Source organism: Buteo buteo, chromosome Z (assembly GCF_964188355.1).
Source record: "Buteo buteo chromosome Z, bButBut1.hap1.1, whole genome shotgun sequence".
NCBI classification, from domain to species: Eukaryota; Metazoa; Chordata; class Aves; order Accipitriformes; family Accipitridae; genus Buteo; species Buteo buteo.
The window spans coordinates 79,395,506-79,415,676 of record NC_134204.1 but is presented as its reverse complement, the minus strand read 5'-3'; the positions used below and the strand labels follow the sequence as shown (position 1 = coordinate 79,415,676).

Below are 20,171 nucleotides of genomic sequence, written 5' to 3'. Positions count from 1 at the left end.
ACCTTTGACATGACCCTGTTCAGCTGCCGCTTTTTCCCTGCAAAGCCACAGCGCACAGGCAACTTCCAGCAGCTCCAGGTTCTAACAAGGCGTTTGTAAAGAGACTGCTTCCCTCCACCTCCCTCAGAGTTTACTTTCTGGATGTACAAACAATAATTGGCAGCGTTGAAGAAGAGCTTAAGGCTAAACACTACCATACAGAACCTGACGAGAAGGAAATAAGGCGGACACCAGTAATCCAACATGAATCAAAACATAGTGCCAACTTTATTGAGCAGTTTGTAGCTTTATATATGTCTCTGCGCTAATACATTCCAAACACAGCCTGGCTATAGGTTGAACGCGAAAAGGTCACATTTGCATAACACGCCTACTTGTGGCTTCTTGTTTGCGAGGGAGTTCCCCTTTTACCGGTTCTAGCAGGCTTTGCCTTAGTTGTTTTTCTTCTTCAAGGACGCTGTGACCTTGCTGAACTTCCCCCACAGTTGTGTTGGGGCCTAGTTCGGCCCAGTCATGTCAAGGCTGTTAGCAGTAGCTCCCTCCATGCGAGTGTCATTCTGTTGGCCCACTAGCTGCATATAATCCCAATGACCCCTTTCTGCAAGCCATTCCCCGACAATTCCCCCTTTTTGTTTTTGGGCCAACAGAATGTTAGTTTGTGTCACTCGTTCTACACTTTTCCTAATGCAGGCATAAGCAATGCGCAAAATGATCAATACTAACAATACTATACCTACAAGGCGTAAGCCTTCCTTCAACAAGCTAAGCAACCAAGGAGAAAGTCCACTAAAGGCTGATTGTAGCCACTCATCAAAGAGATTCACATTCTTAACAACTCTCTGGGTGTGAGACTCCAACCAAGCCAACTTTTTGTGAATGGACGCACTATGGTGAGAAAGATTAAAACAACACATTCCTTCAATGTCTTCACACCCGTGACCATGTGCTAACAACAAGAAATCAATGGCAGCACGATCTTGCAAGAAGGCATGACGCAAACTGTCTTGATCGTGCAGCAATTGTGACAAAACCTCTGTGGTGACATTGGCTTGTTTAACCGACCAGCATGTCAACCGTTCCAGCTGTTTGAGGGCTTGAGCTGCAGCCAAACCCGGGAAAAAGGCCGTAGCAAAAATGTTGGCCGTCGTAGACCACAATTGAACATCATCACGACAGGAATCATCCAAAGGCACGCCTCGTTTAACACGATGTGTTATCTTAGTCAAGTTCAGCCAATCCCTTTGATGCGGGGCAAAAAGGGTAAGTTTTCCCAGATAACACGGTCCACCATATGCGTTTTTTGGGATGCCCTGCCAAGCTCTATCCCCACAGATCAAAAACACATTTGGGGGAAGAGCTTTTGGGGTGTTGTTGTTCCACAATAAGGGCCCGATTACCGATGGCAGTGGGCTATACAGATCAACTGCCCCGTAGGCACCTAATGGCAGAGAGACATTATAGCCGTCAAGAGTGGTCTCATTGGTGCCGCAAAAACCTGTATCCCATGGCCTGAAATTGGGCCCTGGCGATACTTCCGTCCAGCCTGACTCGTTCCATCTCTTGTCTGCCCGCGCATGAGGCTGAGTATCACCGATAAAGGTTTCAAACCCGTTCCTGCCACTAAACCTATCACCGAATGTGACACACGTCTGAGTGTGACCTTTGGACGTTGACCCCACCGCTTTAGCACCCAGCAATTCTAGTTCTTGTGGATCCCAGGGCAAGGTGGTGTTAAGAGATCGGATTAACGTGGCAGTACAGCTAGCTACAGTGGGAGAAGAGTGACAGTTATTAGTAGCATAGGCAGCAAAGGCAGACTCTTCAACACCAGGTATACCCACGAGGCACGTTTTAAAGGGGCTAGTGGCTGACTGCATACTCAGACAAAAATCTAAATTGCCAGTATGATTAGCCCAAGTCACCCACATATTGGTTCTGTCGTTCACCCTGTAGACGGCCCGTGTCTGCGTCGTCAGAAGACACATCTCTAACAATGTCACGGTCAGGATGAACTCGCTGGCTGGCCGCAGGGCGCGTCCACCTCGCTGGTACCCATAGTGATCCTGTAGGTGCAAGCACACACATATGACCCCTTCCAAGATACTGAACCTCAGCCGGACCCTGCCATTGTCCAGTCTTTGGGTCCCGATAGTGTACAAACATTGGAACTCTTTTGTCCAGCTGCTCCTTTGGGGCATGCAGAACTACTGGTGGGGAATCACTTTCACCAAAAATACACAAATGATTTAGGGTAAACAGAGTCATAGCCAGTTTCTCCTGAACATCTGATATTTGAGAATATTTTAACAAATACCGTTTTAAAGTTTGGTGTGCCCTCTCTATAATACCTTGACCTGTTGGAGAATTGGGAATGCCTCTGACATGGTGAATACCCCATCTTTGCATAAAGCGTCTTATCTTTTCTCCAGCATAAGCTGGACCATTATCAGACTTTATCTGTTGTGGAACCCCCATAACAGCTAAGCAAACTGTCAGGTGCCTCTGGACATGAATGGCTTTCTCACCGGCTTGTGCCGTGGCCCACAACATGTGACTAAACGTATCTATGCATACATGTACATATTTTAGTCTCCCAAACTCTGACACATGAGTTACATCCATTTGCCATATCTGGTTGGCCTGCAGTCCTCTAGGATTGACACCAAGACCCAAACCTGGCCCATGATGATTACATTCTGGGCAGGTTTGCACAATGCCCTTGGCATCATTCACTGAAATTCTAAACTGTTTGCACAAGCCTTTAGCGTTCTGATGAAACATTTCATGAGAGTGGCGAGCCGCCCGAAATTCATCTCGCGGGGCAACCACCGACACTAATCGATCTGCCCTCGCATTCCCTTCTCCAAGGCCCTGTTCCCATTTATGGCTTCTAATATGAATGACACAATAAGCGGCACTCCTCTGTTGAAGTGCACTGCGAAGACGCCTCAAGAGTTCAAAAAGCCGTAAATTCTTGATGTCACGAATAAAGGCAGTCTCTATGCGGCGTACAATCCCTGCGACATAGAGAGAATCAGTTACTATATTGAGAGGCATTGTGAGCCATCTAACGGTAGCCCACACCACTGCAAGCAATTCTAACGTTTGTAAAGAGTCAGCAGGCTCTCCCTTAAGTATATGCTGTTGCCATTGGCCGTCCCGGTTCCAAACGATCGCTGCACACCTAGATTTTTTGCCTGCATCTGTAAACACAGTCACTGCCTCTGCCAATGGTCGTTCTGAGTACTTGGGTCGTGTTATCCACTGTCCCTGACCCATCCATTTCAAGGTAGGAGAGGCCAGCGACGCTGTGTTCAATGTTGTGGCTGCGCTCAAAAGAGCCAGTTGTAAGCAGTCATTTTCAGCAATCATTTGTTCTAAATCCAATTTTCGGATGGGCAAATAAATGGTAGAGGGTTCTTCTCCATGAATCTGTAAACACCGCTTTCTACCCTTCCATATCAGTTCTGACAAAAGCTCAATTTTCCGTTGGATGGTTGTTCTGGGCTGCAAGGTCACAAACACCCATTCGAGCACACGAGTGCTCTCCCCCTTAGAGTGCATTGCCTGGGTAATGGCCCCAAGCAATGTATTATCAGTAGGTAGTATGGTAAGATCTACCGCAGAATCGGGATTATATCGACTGACCCAACGTTCTGCCACCATTGATGCCAAACGTCGCAACAAACGTTCCTGAGTAGGGGTGAGTACAACCGAAGCTGCTGGATCAGTTCCCTTTAGAAGCGGTCGCAGAGGTTCTAAATCAGGGTTGGTGAAGCCAATGACCGGTCTCAACCACTGAAGATCCCCCATAAGTTTTTGAACATCTGTTAGGGTCTTAATGTCCAAATGTAAAGACAATTTCTGAGGTCGAATTTGAGATTCAGTGATGATCCATCCCAAGTACTTATACGGAGGTTCCCTTTGAATTTTCTCTGGTGCAATCTGGAGACCTTGCCGGTTTAACATATTGGAAATGACTAAAATGTCTTTTTCGGTGAAGGGTTGTTGTCTACAGAAAAGAATGTCATCCATGTAGTGATAGATGCGTGTAGAAAACCACTGTTCACGGAGCGGCTGCAGGGCCTGGTCGACAAACAGTTGACAGAGTGTGGGGCTGTTTTTCATGCCTTGAGGAAGAACTGTCCACTCAAACCGCACGCTAGGACCTTGCCTGTTAATAGCTGGCAAGGTAAAAGCAAATCGCGGAGCATCATTCGAGTGCAGTGCGATGGTGAAAAAACAGTCCTTGAGATCAATTACCAACAAATGCCAGGCTTCTGGTAACATTGCTGGAGATGGTAATCCTGGCTGAAGTGCACCCATTGCCTGCATTTGTTCATTGACGGCGCGTAGGTCCTGTAACAGTCGATATTTCCCTGACTTTTTAGGAATGACAAAAATCGGCGTATTCCAGGGACTGGTTGATGGCCTTAAATGTCCTGCAGCCAACTGCTCCTGTACAAGGTTATGTGCCTGTTGCAGCTTCTCCTTTGTTAACGGCCACTGCTCTATCCAGATGGGGGTATCACTGACCCACTGGAGCTGCAGCGGAAAATTGTACCGAACAGTGGCCGTCAGCAAAAATCCGAGGCATTTGTAAGTCGCATATCAAGTTGTCTCAAAGCATCGCGACCGAGGAGTCCATTTACGCCTTGGGGCAGAGGCATTACCGTAACGGGGATCTGAGCGTGTCGATTGTCCAGGTGGATACGAATGGGCGCTGAGGATTGGCGCACTGCAGCTGCTCCACCAACTCCTTCTACCCCTCTCACGCTGGGAAGTGTCTGCCAGTCTTTAGGCCAGCACAAGGTGGACACAATTGTGATATCAGCTCCTGTATCTAAAAGCATAGTGAGCTGAAAACTATCAGCCCCATTCGATAACGTCACGGTAGCTTCTGGTCGTATACCCATGGACAGAGTAAGCATTGCGGCAGGCCCTGTGGACCCAGAGCCACCAGCCCCCCTTTCATTTGTAAGGCGTGGTGTCATTTCTTTGGTCAGTTGTGGAAGGGGAACGATCTGTGCAATACGACTCCCTGCAGGAACTCGTATCGGTGGGAACTGAGTTTGCACCATGATTTTGATGACTCCTACGTAATCAGAGTCTATCACTCCCGGGATAACTATCAGTCCTTTTACAGCAGATGATGAACGACCAACAAGTAAACCGCCAACTGCTCTGCCGTTAATTAGTATGGGCCCCTGGGTAGAGGATTCAATAACAACAGGTCGTGAATCTGTCAAGATACTGTCTACTGCTGTTGCCAAGTCCAAGCCGAGGCTGTCTCGGGTGGCGGGCTGCATTTGGCTGGTGCCGCTACTTGTGTCTGCGCGTGGGGACCAGCCGCGCTCTGTTTCCAGTTTCCCTGACGCCAACAAGTTACGGTGGCGTGGGAGCGAGAGTTACAGTGGTCACAAAACACAGCAGCTGCTCTACAGTGATCTCGAAAATGCCCCTGTTGTCCGCAGCGAAAACACTTTATCCTTCTTTGTCGCCCTCTCGTTTCCTTACGTTGTTGGACTAGCGGCGTCAAGGCGGCCATCACATTATCTAGTACTTTAGCTTGTTGTTCCACAATGTGGCTTTGCTTCTCAGCTACTTCCTTTAACGCCTTGGCAGCAACCTGCTCAGGCGAAGGCTCTGGGGCTACCAAGGGAAATGCCCTTTCTGACGTTAACGCGCCCGCACTTTCTAAACGCAGAGCCCTTTCTAACATGTCTTGTACAGAGGCATGAGGAGGGAGGGTGACCAAAACATCCCTAGTTTGCGCATTCGCATTCTCAAAAGCCAACTTCTCACCAAGGGTAGTCTTTACATGCTCAGGGTGGTCTGACTGGTCTAAGGCTTGGTGCAACCTGTCCAAAAAGCTTGCATATGATTCGTTTGGCTTTTGCTTTACCGACAAGTACGATGGAGTTACGCTACCAGCTTTAACTTCACTGAGGGCTATCTGCGCCAATCGCATAGCCTCCTGTAAAATGGCTGGAGGAAGTCCTAGCTGAGCCTGTACCCCAAAATAAGTACCAGTCCCTATCAGCTGTGCCGCCGTTACCCCAGCTAACGGATCCCCCTCTGCCCTGGGCAAAGTAGCGGCAGTGTTACAGAGCCGTTGAAGGTGACTTTCATATTGCATGGTTTGTGATGGGGTAAGTATCATTCTTACCACTTGTTTAATATCTTCCTGCAAAATAATACCACTCGCAGAAAAGATATACTGAAGCATCTGTTTGCTAGGCTCACTATGTAAACCCGTCTGCCGCACAGTGTCCCTCAGTTGCACCAACAACTTCCAGTCAAACGGGTCGTGCTCACCCGCGGTATATGCATCATCCCCCTCCCCATGCTGCTTATATATTACAGGCATGGCCTTTAAGAGTTCATTTGCTGTTGCAACGTCACCCGCTTCCATGGCCTGCTTTGCTATTTTTGGCCATGGTTGGCAACGAGGACGGGGGAGTTTGAGCTCCCTCTCCTCCCGTATCTCCTGACCTGCAACCTTGCCCTTAGCCTGCAACTTGCTTTTTCTCTTAGGTTGTTTTGCAAAAACCGGCTCTGGTTTCCCCCCTCTCTTTTGGCAAATCTTAAACAACTTCTCAAACAAATCAGACAGCTCTTCCACCGAATTTACATCACTATCTAAATCACTAGAGCTACTACCAGAACGACTGAGAGGGGTCTTCGCCTGACCGTAATCTTCTACAAAAGGGTTCGGTGTTGAAACAGAGCCCCTCCGAGAGGGCAGTGCAGAGGTTTGGACAGCGATATCTTGTAAAAAGGGGTTCGGTGTCAATGACATAGGTGGTGCTGAGGGTAATGGGGGAGTAGACTCTGCTACGCAGGCAATGTCGGATTCCTGGTTAGAGGGTGATAGCGCGGCAACAGCCTCCTGTGCTCGCTGTTCCACTTCTGCCGGGGTCTTAGCGACCTTCACTGGCAAACCTACAGCAGGCGGTCCCGGAGCTAACAGATTAAAAGCCTGCGTTTGGTGATTCTCCACCTGAGAAGAAGCCACTCTTCGTGTTTCACCAAGTTTCGCTGACACCGAAACTGCCAGGGCTCTCTCCTCTTTATATTTGGCGATTGTGTTAATAGTCTCTCGCCAGGGGACCTGGAGAGCTTTGGCTTCCTTTTTCCCATCGATAACATCGTTCCAAAGTTCATTGCCAAATTCCCTCCACTGGTTCCAATCAAAATAATCATCTCCTGACTTGAAAAATCCCTTTGCGCAACCATAGGCACACAAACCGGACAGATGCTTAAGATTAAAGTTCACTTTTCGCTTTTCTAAAAAGCTTTGAAGTAGAGAAAACGCTACCTCTTTATCCATGCTGGCCAGCCGTATCTTCTGCGCGTCCCCTACTTCTACGACGGAGCGCTCCTACCCCGCAGCTCCCGGCTCCCTGCCGTCCTCCCGGGCTCGTCGTGCCCCTCGTCGGAGGAGTCGCCGACACCGGCTCCCGCTGCACCGGTAACTGTCTTCTCGTCTTTCCAAGGTTGACCCCTGTTGAAGTAATCGGGGTCCCTGTTCGGGCGCCACTTGACGAGAAGGAAATAAGGCGGACACCAGTAATCCAACATGAATCAAAACATAGTGCCAACTTTATTGAGCAGTTTGTAGCTTTATATATGTCTCTGCGCTAATACATTCCAAACACAGCCTGGCTATAGGTTGAACGCGAAAAGGTCACATTTGCATAACACGCCTACTTGTGGCTTCTTGTTTGCGAGGGAGTTCCCCTTTTACCAGTTCTAGCAGGCTTTGCCTTAGTTGTTTTTCTTCTTCAAGGACGCTGTGACCTTGCTGAACTTCCCCCACAGTTGTGTTGGGGCCTAGTTCGGCCCAGTCATGTCAAGGCTGTTAGCAGTAGCTCCCTCCATGCGAGTGTCATTCTGTTGGCCCACTAGCTGCATATAATCCCAATGACCCCTTTCTGCAAGCCATTCCCCGACAAGAACCAGATGGCATTGGGACTGTATGCTATTTTCCAGCTTTCTGTTCTCCCTGAGACGAGTTACACGGCTTGCTACGTACACTATGATTAAACCTATCTTTGCATACATTTCCTCAAACTAACTTAAAATCACAAAGAGGGTTAAAAGCAATTGGTTACGTACAAGCACCGCACCGCACCTAAGTGGCAGAAAGAAAAAGCAGAGCTTCCCTTCATATGACTACTTTTCTCCTTCATGAAGTTCTTCCCTCCTCTCTACCATTACTCACTGCCCAAATGCTTCTGCTACCCAGAGGTGAACCTTTGGTTCAGGACTTTCACATTTGCAGTCATTCAGTCTCTCCACAGACACACAGTGTTTCTTCTTGCAAGAGTCAAATTAAGGCCGCAGAAGGGGTGGAAATTTGCTCATAGGCAGGTCTTTATGGTACTCTCAGCAACTGATGATACAACTGATATCCTCATGATAGAACTGATACACTATACCACCGGGTATCTCACTGTGAATGAATTGAGGCACTTTAGCAATGAATGTAACTGATACCAAGTTTCAAGTGAAGCTTTGGAAAAAGACTTACAATTGTATTTGGCAACATCCTAAACCAGCATGCCACAGTAAGGCAGCATAACCTTGGTTTCCTACAAGAAACGTGCACTAGGAATGGTAAATTCCCTCTGCTCTGAAGTGATCTAAGGATACCACTTGCATATATTAGCATGCATTAAAAACCTTCTCAGCCCTGAGAATGCAACAGGCCCTTATACCAAGACTTAAGATTTCAAATGGCATGGGAAAGATTTCTCTACACACCATCCATTAACTGGTACTTTTGCTTTGAATGTTCTCATGACAAAAAAAAAAAAAAAAAAAAAAAAAGGAAAGTCAAACTATTAAAAAAATGCTGTATTTTCCTACAGAACTTCCATGGTCTGTACATTTTTTGGCCCCTGAGAAAACTGATGGGAATCTCCCCAACCAAACTCCACAGTGAAGAAGTGTGTACAGTTGATGGGAGTTTGTCTAGACAGATATTTTCTCCTAAACAGGCTTTTGTGCAAGCTCAGCTTCCCTGAGAATTCCCAACAAGGTTTTGATGCAAAATCACTTACCCACGCGTTTGGAAACAACTGACGTTTCCCAGGCCTCTCTTTCCAGTTCTTTGATTGCTCACTTTGTTGGCCACCGAGAGCCATAGCTCCGGGTACCTCGGCGTCCTTAAAGCCTCAGCTCACATGGCAGAACACCGATTCTACATCCAGGGAAAATCAAGGAAACAATCAATGAACAAATTAAGTCATGATTTCTCTTGCTGAGTGAAGGAATGTCTGGGCTTCACGCTGTATGAGAAAGACACCTCACACACACACACACACACACACACACACACACACACACAGAGCTTTAAAAGACCGTTTCTTTCTCAGCCTTTCCTGCGGAAGACTAATCCCAGGCAACATCCACTTCTTTTCCCCGCTCAGTTTTAAAGGCACCTTGTGATCTAAAAGAGAAAAGTAAGCAAGTGAGACCAAATGCAGAGACGGCGCTCTTCAGCCCGAGCTAAAAAAGCTCAGCTAGCTCCCCTGCATGTTATTTTTGGTATTTTTGGTGTGTCTTTTGGTATGTCTTGCCCGACTGGACACCTACTGTGACAAAAGAAGTTCTTCTATCACGTTTTTTGTTTGGTTAAAACAAGCCAACCCAGCAGCGAATTTATTAGGAGGGGAAAACCATGGGAACGATTGAAAGGCAGAAAATCTTTCCGTTTTCTGGGTGACTTCAGTGCTTTATGTATGAATGAACAATTCTTCTCTTAAGCTTGATAAGCTGCCAGCAATCCGGATTTATTCTCATAACGTACCTAAAATAAAACTCTGCATTTCTGCGTCTAATTCATCTCTTCAGCCGCAGACACACATATGTGTAGTTTAATTCAGATGCTAGTACTTATAATTAACACTTTTAGAAAAGCCATTTGCTGTGACTTGGAATGTATTTCTTTTGGTAGGGCTTAAGCAGAACCTCAGGAATCGGTTCAAATAAAAGACAAACAGGAAATTACATCCCTGCTAGCACTACCGAGACAGACTAAGAGCTCACAGAATAGCATAAAACATAGGAATTTGGAAAAGTTTCACTTTCTGCCAAGCTTCTGCACAACACTCGGGAGTGAGGATCCCGGTTAAAAGACTAGCTAAGGTAGCGGTTCACAAACCAGAAGACAGCACAATACTGAAGGACCTCTTCCAGCTGGGCCAAGTATTGAAAGAGGTCTTGAAGGGGACAAGAACTGAAGCCATTGCTGTTTCCTTCTATGTAGATAACTTCCATGGAGTGTTGATGGATAAAGGGAAATGCTGAGCCCCAAGACAGCTGCAGTCAGATTTCATAAGGTTTTGGAACTGCTCTGCAAATGGCCTGGTATGCAGTTGTCCTGCTTTCGGCTGGGACAGAGTCAATAATTTTCTGTCTAGTAGCTGATAGAGTGTTATGTTTGGGGTTCAGTATGCCAGGAATGTTGCTGCCACACTGATGTTTTCAGTTGTTGCTGAGTAGTGGTTAGACTAAGTCAAGGGTTTGTCAGCTTCTCATGCCCAGCCAGCAAGAAGGCTGGAGGGGCACAAGGAGTTGGGAGGGGACACAGCCAGGAACTGACCCAAAATGACCAAAGGGGTATTCCATACCAGGTGATGTCATGCCTAGTATATAAACTAGGAGGAGCTGGCCTGGGGGGATGGCTGCTCGGGAACTAACTGGGCATCGGTCAGCGAGCGGTGAGCAATTGCATTGTGCATCACTTGCTTAGTATATTCCAATCCTTTTATTATTATTGTCGTTTTAGTGTTGTTATTATTATCATTATTAGCTTCTTCCTTCCTGTCCCGTTAAACTGTTCTTATCTCAACCCACGAGTTTTACTTTTTTTCCCCCAATTCTCTCCCCCATCCCCCTGGCGGGGGGGTAGTGAGTGAGCGGCTGGCTGCATGGTGCTTACTTACCGGCTGGGGTTAAAACACAACGACAGTGAATAAAATTAAAAGTTGACAAGTGGAGAGCAAGACACAGCAGGTCCAAAAAACCCCCCAACATGCAGGGGTACACACAAACGAACCAGGATTCATCGCTGAGGCCATCCTGGACAGTGAGGAACTAACGGTTAACTTCTTGTTGGCAAACAAACCATACAATGTAAAGCTGCGTAACCAAGTTGGTGTGAGGTGTTTAATAGCTCAGATGAAGACGTCTGGAACACCAGCGCACATGGCTTCACTGCAGCAGCTCAAGACGAACAGAGCTCTCACACGCTTGGAATAGTTTGTTTAAGCCTACTCGCCCAAGTCCAGATGCTATTTTCCCATCCCAGAAGTTCAGGCTGATGTGCCTGTTTAAAAACCTGATGGCAACCTCCCCATGCTATTTAGGAGTTGCTGCCTTTGCTGCTGGACTCAGAAGGGATGTGCCCCACAGGAAAACAGTAGTCTATGGTCAGTCTTATCTCTCCAAGTGCTGAGGTCTGTGGGACCTTAGCAACTGGAGGATTGGCCGTGCATCGCACAAGTGTGGCTAATGCTGAGTCCAGCCTGGCACGAGCTATTGGAAGCATATGGCGACAGCACTTGTGATAGAGTTTTACTTAGAAATCTGAAATCCAAGCAAAATCTTCTGGTTTTATTGAGTCTTTTTGTAGTTTTTTTCTTTTCTCTCTCTTTTTCTTTTTTTTAATTGCCCGTTAATGAGACGGGGTAAACAACACAGACTGTGGGGCTTCTGTTTTAATAGAATGGTGTATTCGGCTCAACCAATTGAAAAATCGTCAGACCTTGGATCTCTTTAAATGTGAGACTGCTCCATCTTCTTAATTGACTTGGTGACAACAGTGAACAGACATGGCTTCAGAAATGGTTTCTGCTGCGCTTCTTTATAAGCTGACTTTGCTGTATAATATTTCTAGGCTAAGGCTCTGATTTCATGAGAACTCCAGATTTGTACCACACTGACAGAGGAAGCGTTTGACCCTCTGTTAGTTAAATCAGACCTTTGCTACTTTCGTCTTCTTCTAAAAGTAGATTTAAAAGACCTTTCTTCTGGTTCACTAAATAAGGATAGTGTTTGAGAAAGAGGAATTTTGTCTCTTCACAACCTCGTTAAAAACCAAACCCTTTTGTGCCTGTGTTCCTTTTGAGGAGTTAGGCAACTTTTCCTACACTTCCAGACAGGGAGGAGCTCGTCTATCTTTACACCTTCCTGATGTGTCTTTACACCTTCCTATATATCAATAAATAGAATTTGTGATGAGAGATGTACAATACCTTGCCAGCCCTTCTGGGGGAGTACCTGGAATCAAACTGGGAAAGTGGTAATGTCTAGAGACAGTGACATGATGTCACCAGTCTCTGCACCTTTTCCCTACCCAAAGGTCTTCTGTGGTCTCAGAGGAGGCTGTAAAGAAGTTTTTGGAAGGACCTTTTTATGTGCATGGTCCCCTTAGCATAGGGAGCTACGTGAAAAGCTCTTTTCTGTAGTTCATTGTTGGAATTTTTAAAGTTTTTGTTCTCTTCCTGATAGCTTTTTAGCAGTCATTCTGGTTTTTGCTCCGGAACTTTTTCCCCATTATTGAAAGCTACGAAACTTTGTCCAAACTTCTGTTTTGCCCACTTCTTTGTCAGAAGAAAAAAGGGGGGGCGGGGGGGAGTTGACCTATCCCAGCAATCTCTTCATTTCTTTAAAATAAGCAAGCGCTTCTCTTGACAGTTTTTTAAGAAAAGGAGGTATCTATTTCTTTACTAGTCTAAATAGTGGGTATGCATGGTGTTGTTAAGTCATTTAAGTTGGGTGTAGCAGAAAAAAAGAAGCGTTAGCCAAAAATCTAGCAGAGCTACTCCTCGTCCTGCCCCAAATACACTTCCAATGAAGCGAAGAACAGTGGGCAGTTGATAACACTTTATCTGTACTGAAAACCTGCAGTCTGAAGAAGTGACTATGAAAAAATTAGACAACACTCTAGCTGATTGTGACAGTAAGAGAAATATAATAGAAAATTCAATTCATAGCAGTCTTTTAATAGAGTGGACTGGTTTCCTTCTTTTGGTCCGATTGCCTATTTTCCTCCCAGCTGAACTTGACGACGGCAAGTACCGATTCCCGTTCGCAAAATGCCTGTTAAAAACACTGATGGTAAAGCAGTGCTCACGTACTGACTGCTGCAGGTAACGTCAGATGAGAGGGTTAAACGAGCACGACTCAGAAGGTACAAGTGAAAGTGAAAATTCCTTCTGGAGTCATTATGAAGGCACCATATGAGCTCCCAGTTCTCAGTGCATGTGCTCCTACCTCTGCTGAGCTGTATTAACTATGGAGTGGAGCGCTTGAGTTAGCGCCTGAAGGCATTTGAGGAACAGATCGTTCTGACGTGGTCTATACTGAAGTAGGTACACACGGTAGATGGTTGTGCGTCTATCTTTACCTTATGCACACAGCCGTGTGTGTGTGTGAGTATCTGTGTATCTATAAATCAACTGCAGGGCTGGTACAATTGTACTGAGAACAGAAGGGCATAAGTCAATATCGTATGTAAGGTAGCCGATGTGCCTGTTGGGCAGGCCAAAGACAGTTCACATGAAATCCATCTTTCGCTTGTGAAACTTGGGTCCTGCGAGGGCATCTGAAAGGGCCAGAGAGGGTCAGCTAAGGGCTGTACCTAGGGTTAGCAACACAGGCCTGGAAAAGTCTCCCCCTTCCTTGCTCAGGGCAAGACACACACTATGGGAGGGAAGAGCACCAGCAGCACGCAAGGAGAGGGGAATCTCACCCTTCCAGGTCCCACAGGAGCTGCACCCTGTACTGTCCAAAAGAACCCCCAGATTCCAAGCAAGCGCTCAGCTTGGTGGCATCTGCAGACTTGCTGAGGGTGCACTCAGTCCCACTAGCTATGTCAGTAAGGAAGATGCCCAGTAGTAGTCGTCCCTGTAGAGACCCTTGAGCAACATGGGTCTGGCTTGGTTGCACATGCTGCTGCTCGTGCTCTTTTACCCTGCCAGATCAGGGCTTTCTTCTTCATGCTGTAGTTTACCTCGCCCAAAAGGGGCTTTTTCACTTCCAAAAGTTTCTCTCTTTCCTAAAGGAATAAACTCTCTACCAAGACGGCCACTGGACAGTTCCTGAGGGTCAGCCAAGGGCTCAGCTAAGGAGTGTCTTCAAGGAGGCACATTTCTCCATCCATGCGAGTATAGCTCTTCAGGGAGCACCAAGCCCACCGTTTCCTTTGGCCAGCGTGACTCTGCTCCGAGAGAGTGCTGTGACCAGCCACGGAGCTCTGCTTATCCCTTACAAAGCGGTGTCGGGATGCAGAGAAGCTGTGCTCTGCAGCCCCCGTGCCCCGCGCCCTGGCAAGGATGCCGCTCTTCCAGTCGCGTGGCCTGTCGCCACTGGCTGGCAGGACCAGTCCCCACGGCCCCTTTGCCCAAAAACCCCTCCGACCTGTCCCCTTGGCCGCAGAGAAAGGCAGTGCAGGGAGCAGCACGGTCACTCCGGCTGGGCACAGGCGCCAGCAGCCTTTATTTGGCACGTTCCCCTTTGCAAAGGCCCTCCTCCTCGCCCCTGCCACCCACCGCTGACGGCTCTCCCGCTGACACGGGTGGCCGCCGTGGGGGCCATGGCCCCTGCCGCTGGACTCTGCGGGGTTGCTCGCCGCTTCTGGGCTCCTCCCTTTTCTCTTCCCTTTCTCCCTTTTCACCTCCTTTTCGGGCTTTTTCAGAACCTCTTCCATTTCTGTGGCTGCAGCAGGATTTCCTGTGGGAGCAGGATTTCCCATGCCAACATGGCCCTGGGGCTCTGGGGACCCTTGGCCGATGGAGGGGCGTGGGGGGCCAGGAAACGCACTGGGAGAAGGGGCGGAAAGCAGCACCCAGAGACCCCCAGTGCCAGGGAAACAGGCATTTATTTCCTTTTCCATGAGGACACCGTTGCTGGGGCCCTGCTAGTGCCGCCGGCGAGGCGGCCTCTTGCAGGGCCGGGGAGAGTCCTGGGGGCTGGGCGCCCTCCTCTTTGCGGGGCGCCGGCGCCCCCCGGGCGAGCGGTCCCTGCCCCGGCCGGGAGCGGAGGGACCTGCCGCCGCCTCCTGCCCCGGCTCCTCCTGGGGCTGCTCCTGCTCTGCCCCTGACGGGCTGCTGGAGGAGCTCGGGTGAGGGGTGGGAGTCCCCTCCCGGGAGCCGCTGCAGCTGGGGCTGGCGGAGCTGGAGCTGGTGGAGCTGGAGCTGGCCGCAGGGCTGTTGTCCTCCTCCCCGGCAGCATGGGAGCGCAGCAGCCTCTGGGCCTCTTCGCTGCACTGATGCACAATGGTATTGATGGTGCCATGGACCAGAGATGCTGTATGTTCCTCAAGGACAGGCTGCAGCATCCGGACCATGACCTCCGCATTTGGACCATGGATGCATAGATCGTACAGGATGCTGCTCTCTGCACTCTGTGCCTCCCACCACTGGCCCCCAAATATTGCCTCCAGCTCCTGGCGCAGCCAGGGCAGCACGGGATCGAGGAGATGTTGCTGCCTTTGGAAAAGTTCTGCCCAGACCTCAGGCAGGAGGCCACCCACGGCCTCTGGCCCCGCAGCCCCCTGCTCAGCTGGGTACGGTATCCCCTGTGGAGACGATGGAGGGGACGGCGCAGGGTGATGGGGGCTGTTTTCGGGCAGGGGGCCGGGAGTGCCGCCTGCCTGGCTGCTGGCATCTGGCGACTCTTCGGTGTGTGCGGCGACAAACTCCAGATAGTTGCCTTCTCCCAGCACAGAAAACCTGATGCTCTCTACTGGTCTTCTGCAGAGCGGGCAGTCTAGTTTCACCTCTGTCCAACGCACGATGCAGCCCAGGCAGAACTGGTGGCGACAGGGCATCGCGTAAGAGACGTCGTCTCGAGCATCGCGGCAGATGGGGCAGCTCCACTCCGTCTCCGTGTCCATGTTTGCGCTCTGCAGTGGCTTCTAGAGAGCTGAGGATGAGGAGCTGCTCCCCCTCGCTGGCACGGGCACTGCCAAAGGGTGTCGCGCGCTGCAAAAGGGAGAGAGGCCATGGTCGCTCGCTGTCCCGGGGAGGGGAGGAGAGGGGAGAGGAGCAGAGGGGAGGTAGGAACGCCCAGGCCCCTCGAGAAGGACACCCTCCTGGCTCCCCGAGCCCCGTCGCCCGCCCCACGGCCACCCCGGGGGGACGCTTCCCCGCACAGCTCACCTCCGCTGCTGCAAGCTTGCCCCGCGGTGCCCGGTCGCCTGAACCTGGCAGGGCCGGGGAAACACAGGGGATGGCTCCGGGATGGGCAGCGAGAGCTGCCGACGGCAGCCCCCGAAGCACCACCCGGCACCAGGAGAAGCCTCGCTCGACCCTCCGGACCTCGCAGGCACGCTCGGCAGGAGTCCAGGCACGAGCCAGACTGGCCCAGGCTCTGCCGGCGCCCGAAGATAAGCAGCGAGGGACGTGAGGTCACAATCTATCGCTCGCTGACGTCAACAGTGCACCGCCAGGTGATGTCACCCTCCACCCCACGGTGATGCCACAATGAGACGTCTGTGCCTGCCACACACATGCCTCTGCACACACATGTGGGGCTACCACAGTGCCTCTTTCCACTCCCTCTCCTCACCTGTGCGTTCTGGTCACCATTGATGTTTCATGCCCGTCACCAAGACCTTGGCTGTGTCTTCTCTTCACTCCCATGAGATGCCCTTGTACTTCACCTTGTCCAGTGCAACCTCCTACCAAAATAAGCAACTCAGACCTAATTGCCGTTTTCCCCATTGTTTCCAGCTTGGCTACATCTGGTCCCACATTTGGTATTTCAGACAGCATTACTAAGGCAATGTCAAGTATAAATGATGTTACAGATTTTGTTATGCTGGTGCTCTTGCCCTTGCAAGACTCCACTCCCTAGTGTGTCTCTAGTGCTCCCCTCCAGTTTATCTGGGCATTTTGGCCATCTCTCAGGCAACTCCCCTTCACCAGTTGTGAAATCCAGCCATTCCTCACAGTGCTGTCTTAAACTTTTACTGGCTTCTTGCATCCCCATGTGCAGCAATTTCTGATGTTCAGCAATGGGCCAGTCTGCAACCTAGTTATTTGTCAGCAGCCATAAAGCCATTAACTCAGATCTCATGGTTTGTCTTTCAATGAGTGGTCCTATCCTTCACACTCTGGTGAAGAAAAGCCCATTCTACAATGGGTAGCAGGGAAAAGTGAGAGTAAAAATGTAGGTTTAAATTTCACATTCTAAGGGTTCATTTGTGATTGATAGTCATGGCCTACAATCACAGGTGTCATGGAGTTAGCTCATCCCTCAGGGAAAGCTTACTCTTCATGGCTGGGAGTGAGAGCATGCATGTGTATACTGTTGTAAACTGTAAATTTAAAACAAACATGAAATAAGCCTGGAATTTTTCCTTTTTTTTTTTTGTCAGTAGGAAAGCAACACACACTGCTGACAGCATGATAATATCATGTCAAGAGAATTCCAAAATACATTTTGAGAAAAGCACATGGCACCGGAGCTGAAAGAATTTCCCCTTGATGAAGAAAGAGGTCTTGATTTGCAGATACGGATGGAAGGCCAAGTCAGCAAGGTTGATCAGAGAATGCTATACACTGCTAACACCACAGTAAGTAAAAAGTAAAAGTAAAAGCCCACATATAATCATGTTGACCTTAGACAATATCAGAGACATTAGGATTGTTTTTATGAGATAAAATTAGCCATGGTTTTGTAAGGTTATTGCATTAGAGCTTGATCGTCAAAAGATGTTACTATGTAGACAAAATTCTATGTTTATGCCAACCCCATTCACTTCTACTAGCACCAAGGGTCACTTTAATCATAAAGTTTGGACATGTAAAGCAAGACACCTCTGTCTTCTCGAGTACTGAGGCCCAGACACCTCAGCAAATGTAGAAGGCAGTAAAACTAATTCTATTATTGTAACCAACTTTTCTGCAAATGCAGCATCATTGACTTTATTCATTACAGCTTGCTTGAGCTGGATGGAACAAGTAGAGTATTGGAGATTTATAACAATGATTAGGATGTCTTGTGGTTGTGGTCTGCAATGAATATCTTAAAGCCCTTTTAAAGTACTTCCTACATATGAAATGCTGAATGAGAAATTTATAAACAATTTATAAGTAGGGAACATATTTATACATAAATCTTCCAATTTATTCACAGACAGCTAAAATAATCTCCTACCCTTTCTGTACCATCTGCCAATCTTAGAATCAAATCATTCATGTATGTTTTTCATGCAGGTATGCTTGGGTGAAAAAAAAAAAGGACATCTCAGGGGAATCATGACTTCTACTTGGAGCAGAGGCAAGGTTTGAGGCCATGGCATTATGCCATCTACTCAGGTTTGAGATTTGCACGTTGGTAGCAGTTTCTTCACGGAAACTGCTCGTGGGTGGCAGTTTCTTCACGGAAAAGAAATAAATGCCTGTTTCCCTGGGACTTGGGGTCTGTGGGTGCTGCTTTCTGCCCCTTCTCCCAGTGCCTTCCCTGATCCCCTACGCCCCTCCATCGGCCAAGGGCCCCCAGAGCCCCAGGGCCATGTCAGCACGGGAAATCCTGCTCCCACAGGAAATCCTGCTGCAGCCACAGAAATGGAAGAGGTTCTGAAAAAGCACCAGGGCAATGCTTATAGAGGAGTAACGAGTGAAAGATTGATCCAGCATTCCTCAAGCAAGAAGAGGAAAACTCTGATAACGGCAAGCACAATTTCTGCGTAACACATTAGTGAAAAATGCACAGATTGCTGATGTAGAATCAGAGGAAATGTACAACCTGTAGACCAATTGGAGTAACTTTAATTAGGGAGGAAAAAAGACCTATGCATTAATGTAAAAACGAGTGTTACAAAAGGAGGGCAGGAAGAAAGGGAAAGGTACAGGAAATTAGGGAAAAGGAGGTAATACCAGAAGCATTGTTCATGTGAGCACTAAGAATACATACAGATCTTGCAGGTGTGTTTAAAACAAATGAATAAACAATGAAAGAAACCAAACCCCAGAAAAAAATATATGTGGTGTTCTTTAAAACTTTGGAAACTGTTTTCAGACACATTCAGTTTGTATTTTGGGTGACCCTTTTGTTGGAGATCAGGAAGAAATTACTAAAGGCAGCCGAAGAAGGAAGGAAAAAGTAATAGCACTTAGCACATCATCTCTTGGTTTCTGATGTTTCTCGAAAATCCCTAACACCAGTAATTCCCGACACAGAGAAGGTTAGCGTGCGGGATACACTGGAAAAGCTGTAGCTTTGAGACCTACTTGTAGCAAGCAGCAAGCACAGTAACTAAACAGGTGGTCACTGTCCTGCCCTGTGCTCCTGGCAGTTGACCCTGTGTTGGCTTAACAGATAAAATGGGCTGCTGTGAGCCCCCATGGTCACTCTGTTAGATGTGTCTGAGCCGTCTGCACACACGATTCAGCCCACAAGAGCCTGGATGGCAAGAACGTGCTCCCGGGAGGATGGAGGGGAGCTCAGCTGGCGAACAGCCTCACACAGGCGAGATGCAGAACGGGAGCAAGGGAACTGCACGGCAGGTACCCCTCGCTATCCCCTCAGGAAAAAGCAAAGGGCAGGAGAGGAGGTGAAAGAGCAACACACTCCAAAGCCTAGCTCTGCAGTGACACCGACCTTCCTCCTTCTCTCTGCTGGTCTTCATGAGAAGCCACGTCTTTGAGGGAAAAGGCTCTTGTGCTTAGCCTAACCTCCAGTACCAATATTCCGCTTTAGAAGTTCACAGTCTTGCTGGAACAGAGCGAGTGTTTTTCACCAGTGTTCTTTGTGACAGAAAATGTAGTTTCCTCAGAAATACGCTTCACCTGGAGGAAAAAGGGATTTTGTTGCAACATGAAAATATTCAGGAAAATCCAAATAAATGTTTCATTTTGGGTGGAGAAAACGTAGTTTGGGTCTTCCAGTGCTGCTGCAGTGTTACACAGTGTGGGACGCTTGTCAGGGAGAGCTAACACTTCCACGAGGCCTTGCGATGGGTCTGACAGACGCAGTCAGTCCTGCCACCCCAAAGTTAAGTATTTCAGTACTTTTCAAACAAAATAAATTAGAAATTTTCATTTTGAGATGAACATGCAGTACCGATGCTAATCAGAAGTTGACATCCTACAGAAATGCCATATAATCCGTTACAAATTTCTTCTGATCATAAAAGTTCAACGTAATCT

The 20,171-nt window shown here is 48.3% G+C and overlaps 1 protein-coding gene across 1 annotated transcript; it reads right to left on the bottom strand.

Moving 5' to 3' along the window:
- Positions 1-497: 497 nt before the first annotated feature.
- On the bottom strand, positions 498-7,618 carry LOC142027156 (uncharacterized). The gene is made up of 2 exons (XM_075020842.1): positions 7,322-7,618; positions 498-2,063 (listed from the first exon to the last, which is right to left on the bottom strand). Exons 1-2 carry the CDS (start codon positions 7,331-7,333, stop codon positions 498-500), a joined length of 1,578 nt encoding a protein of 525 aa, XP_074876943.1. The 5' UTR covers positions 7,334-7,618.
- Positions 7,619-20,171: the final 12,553 nt, after the last annotated feature.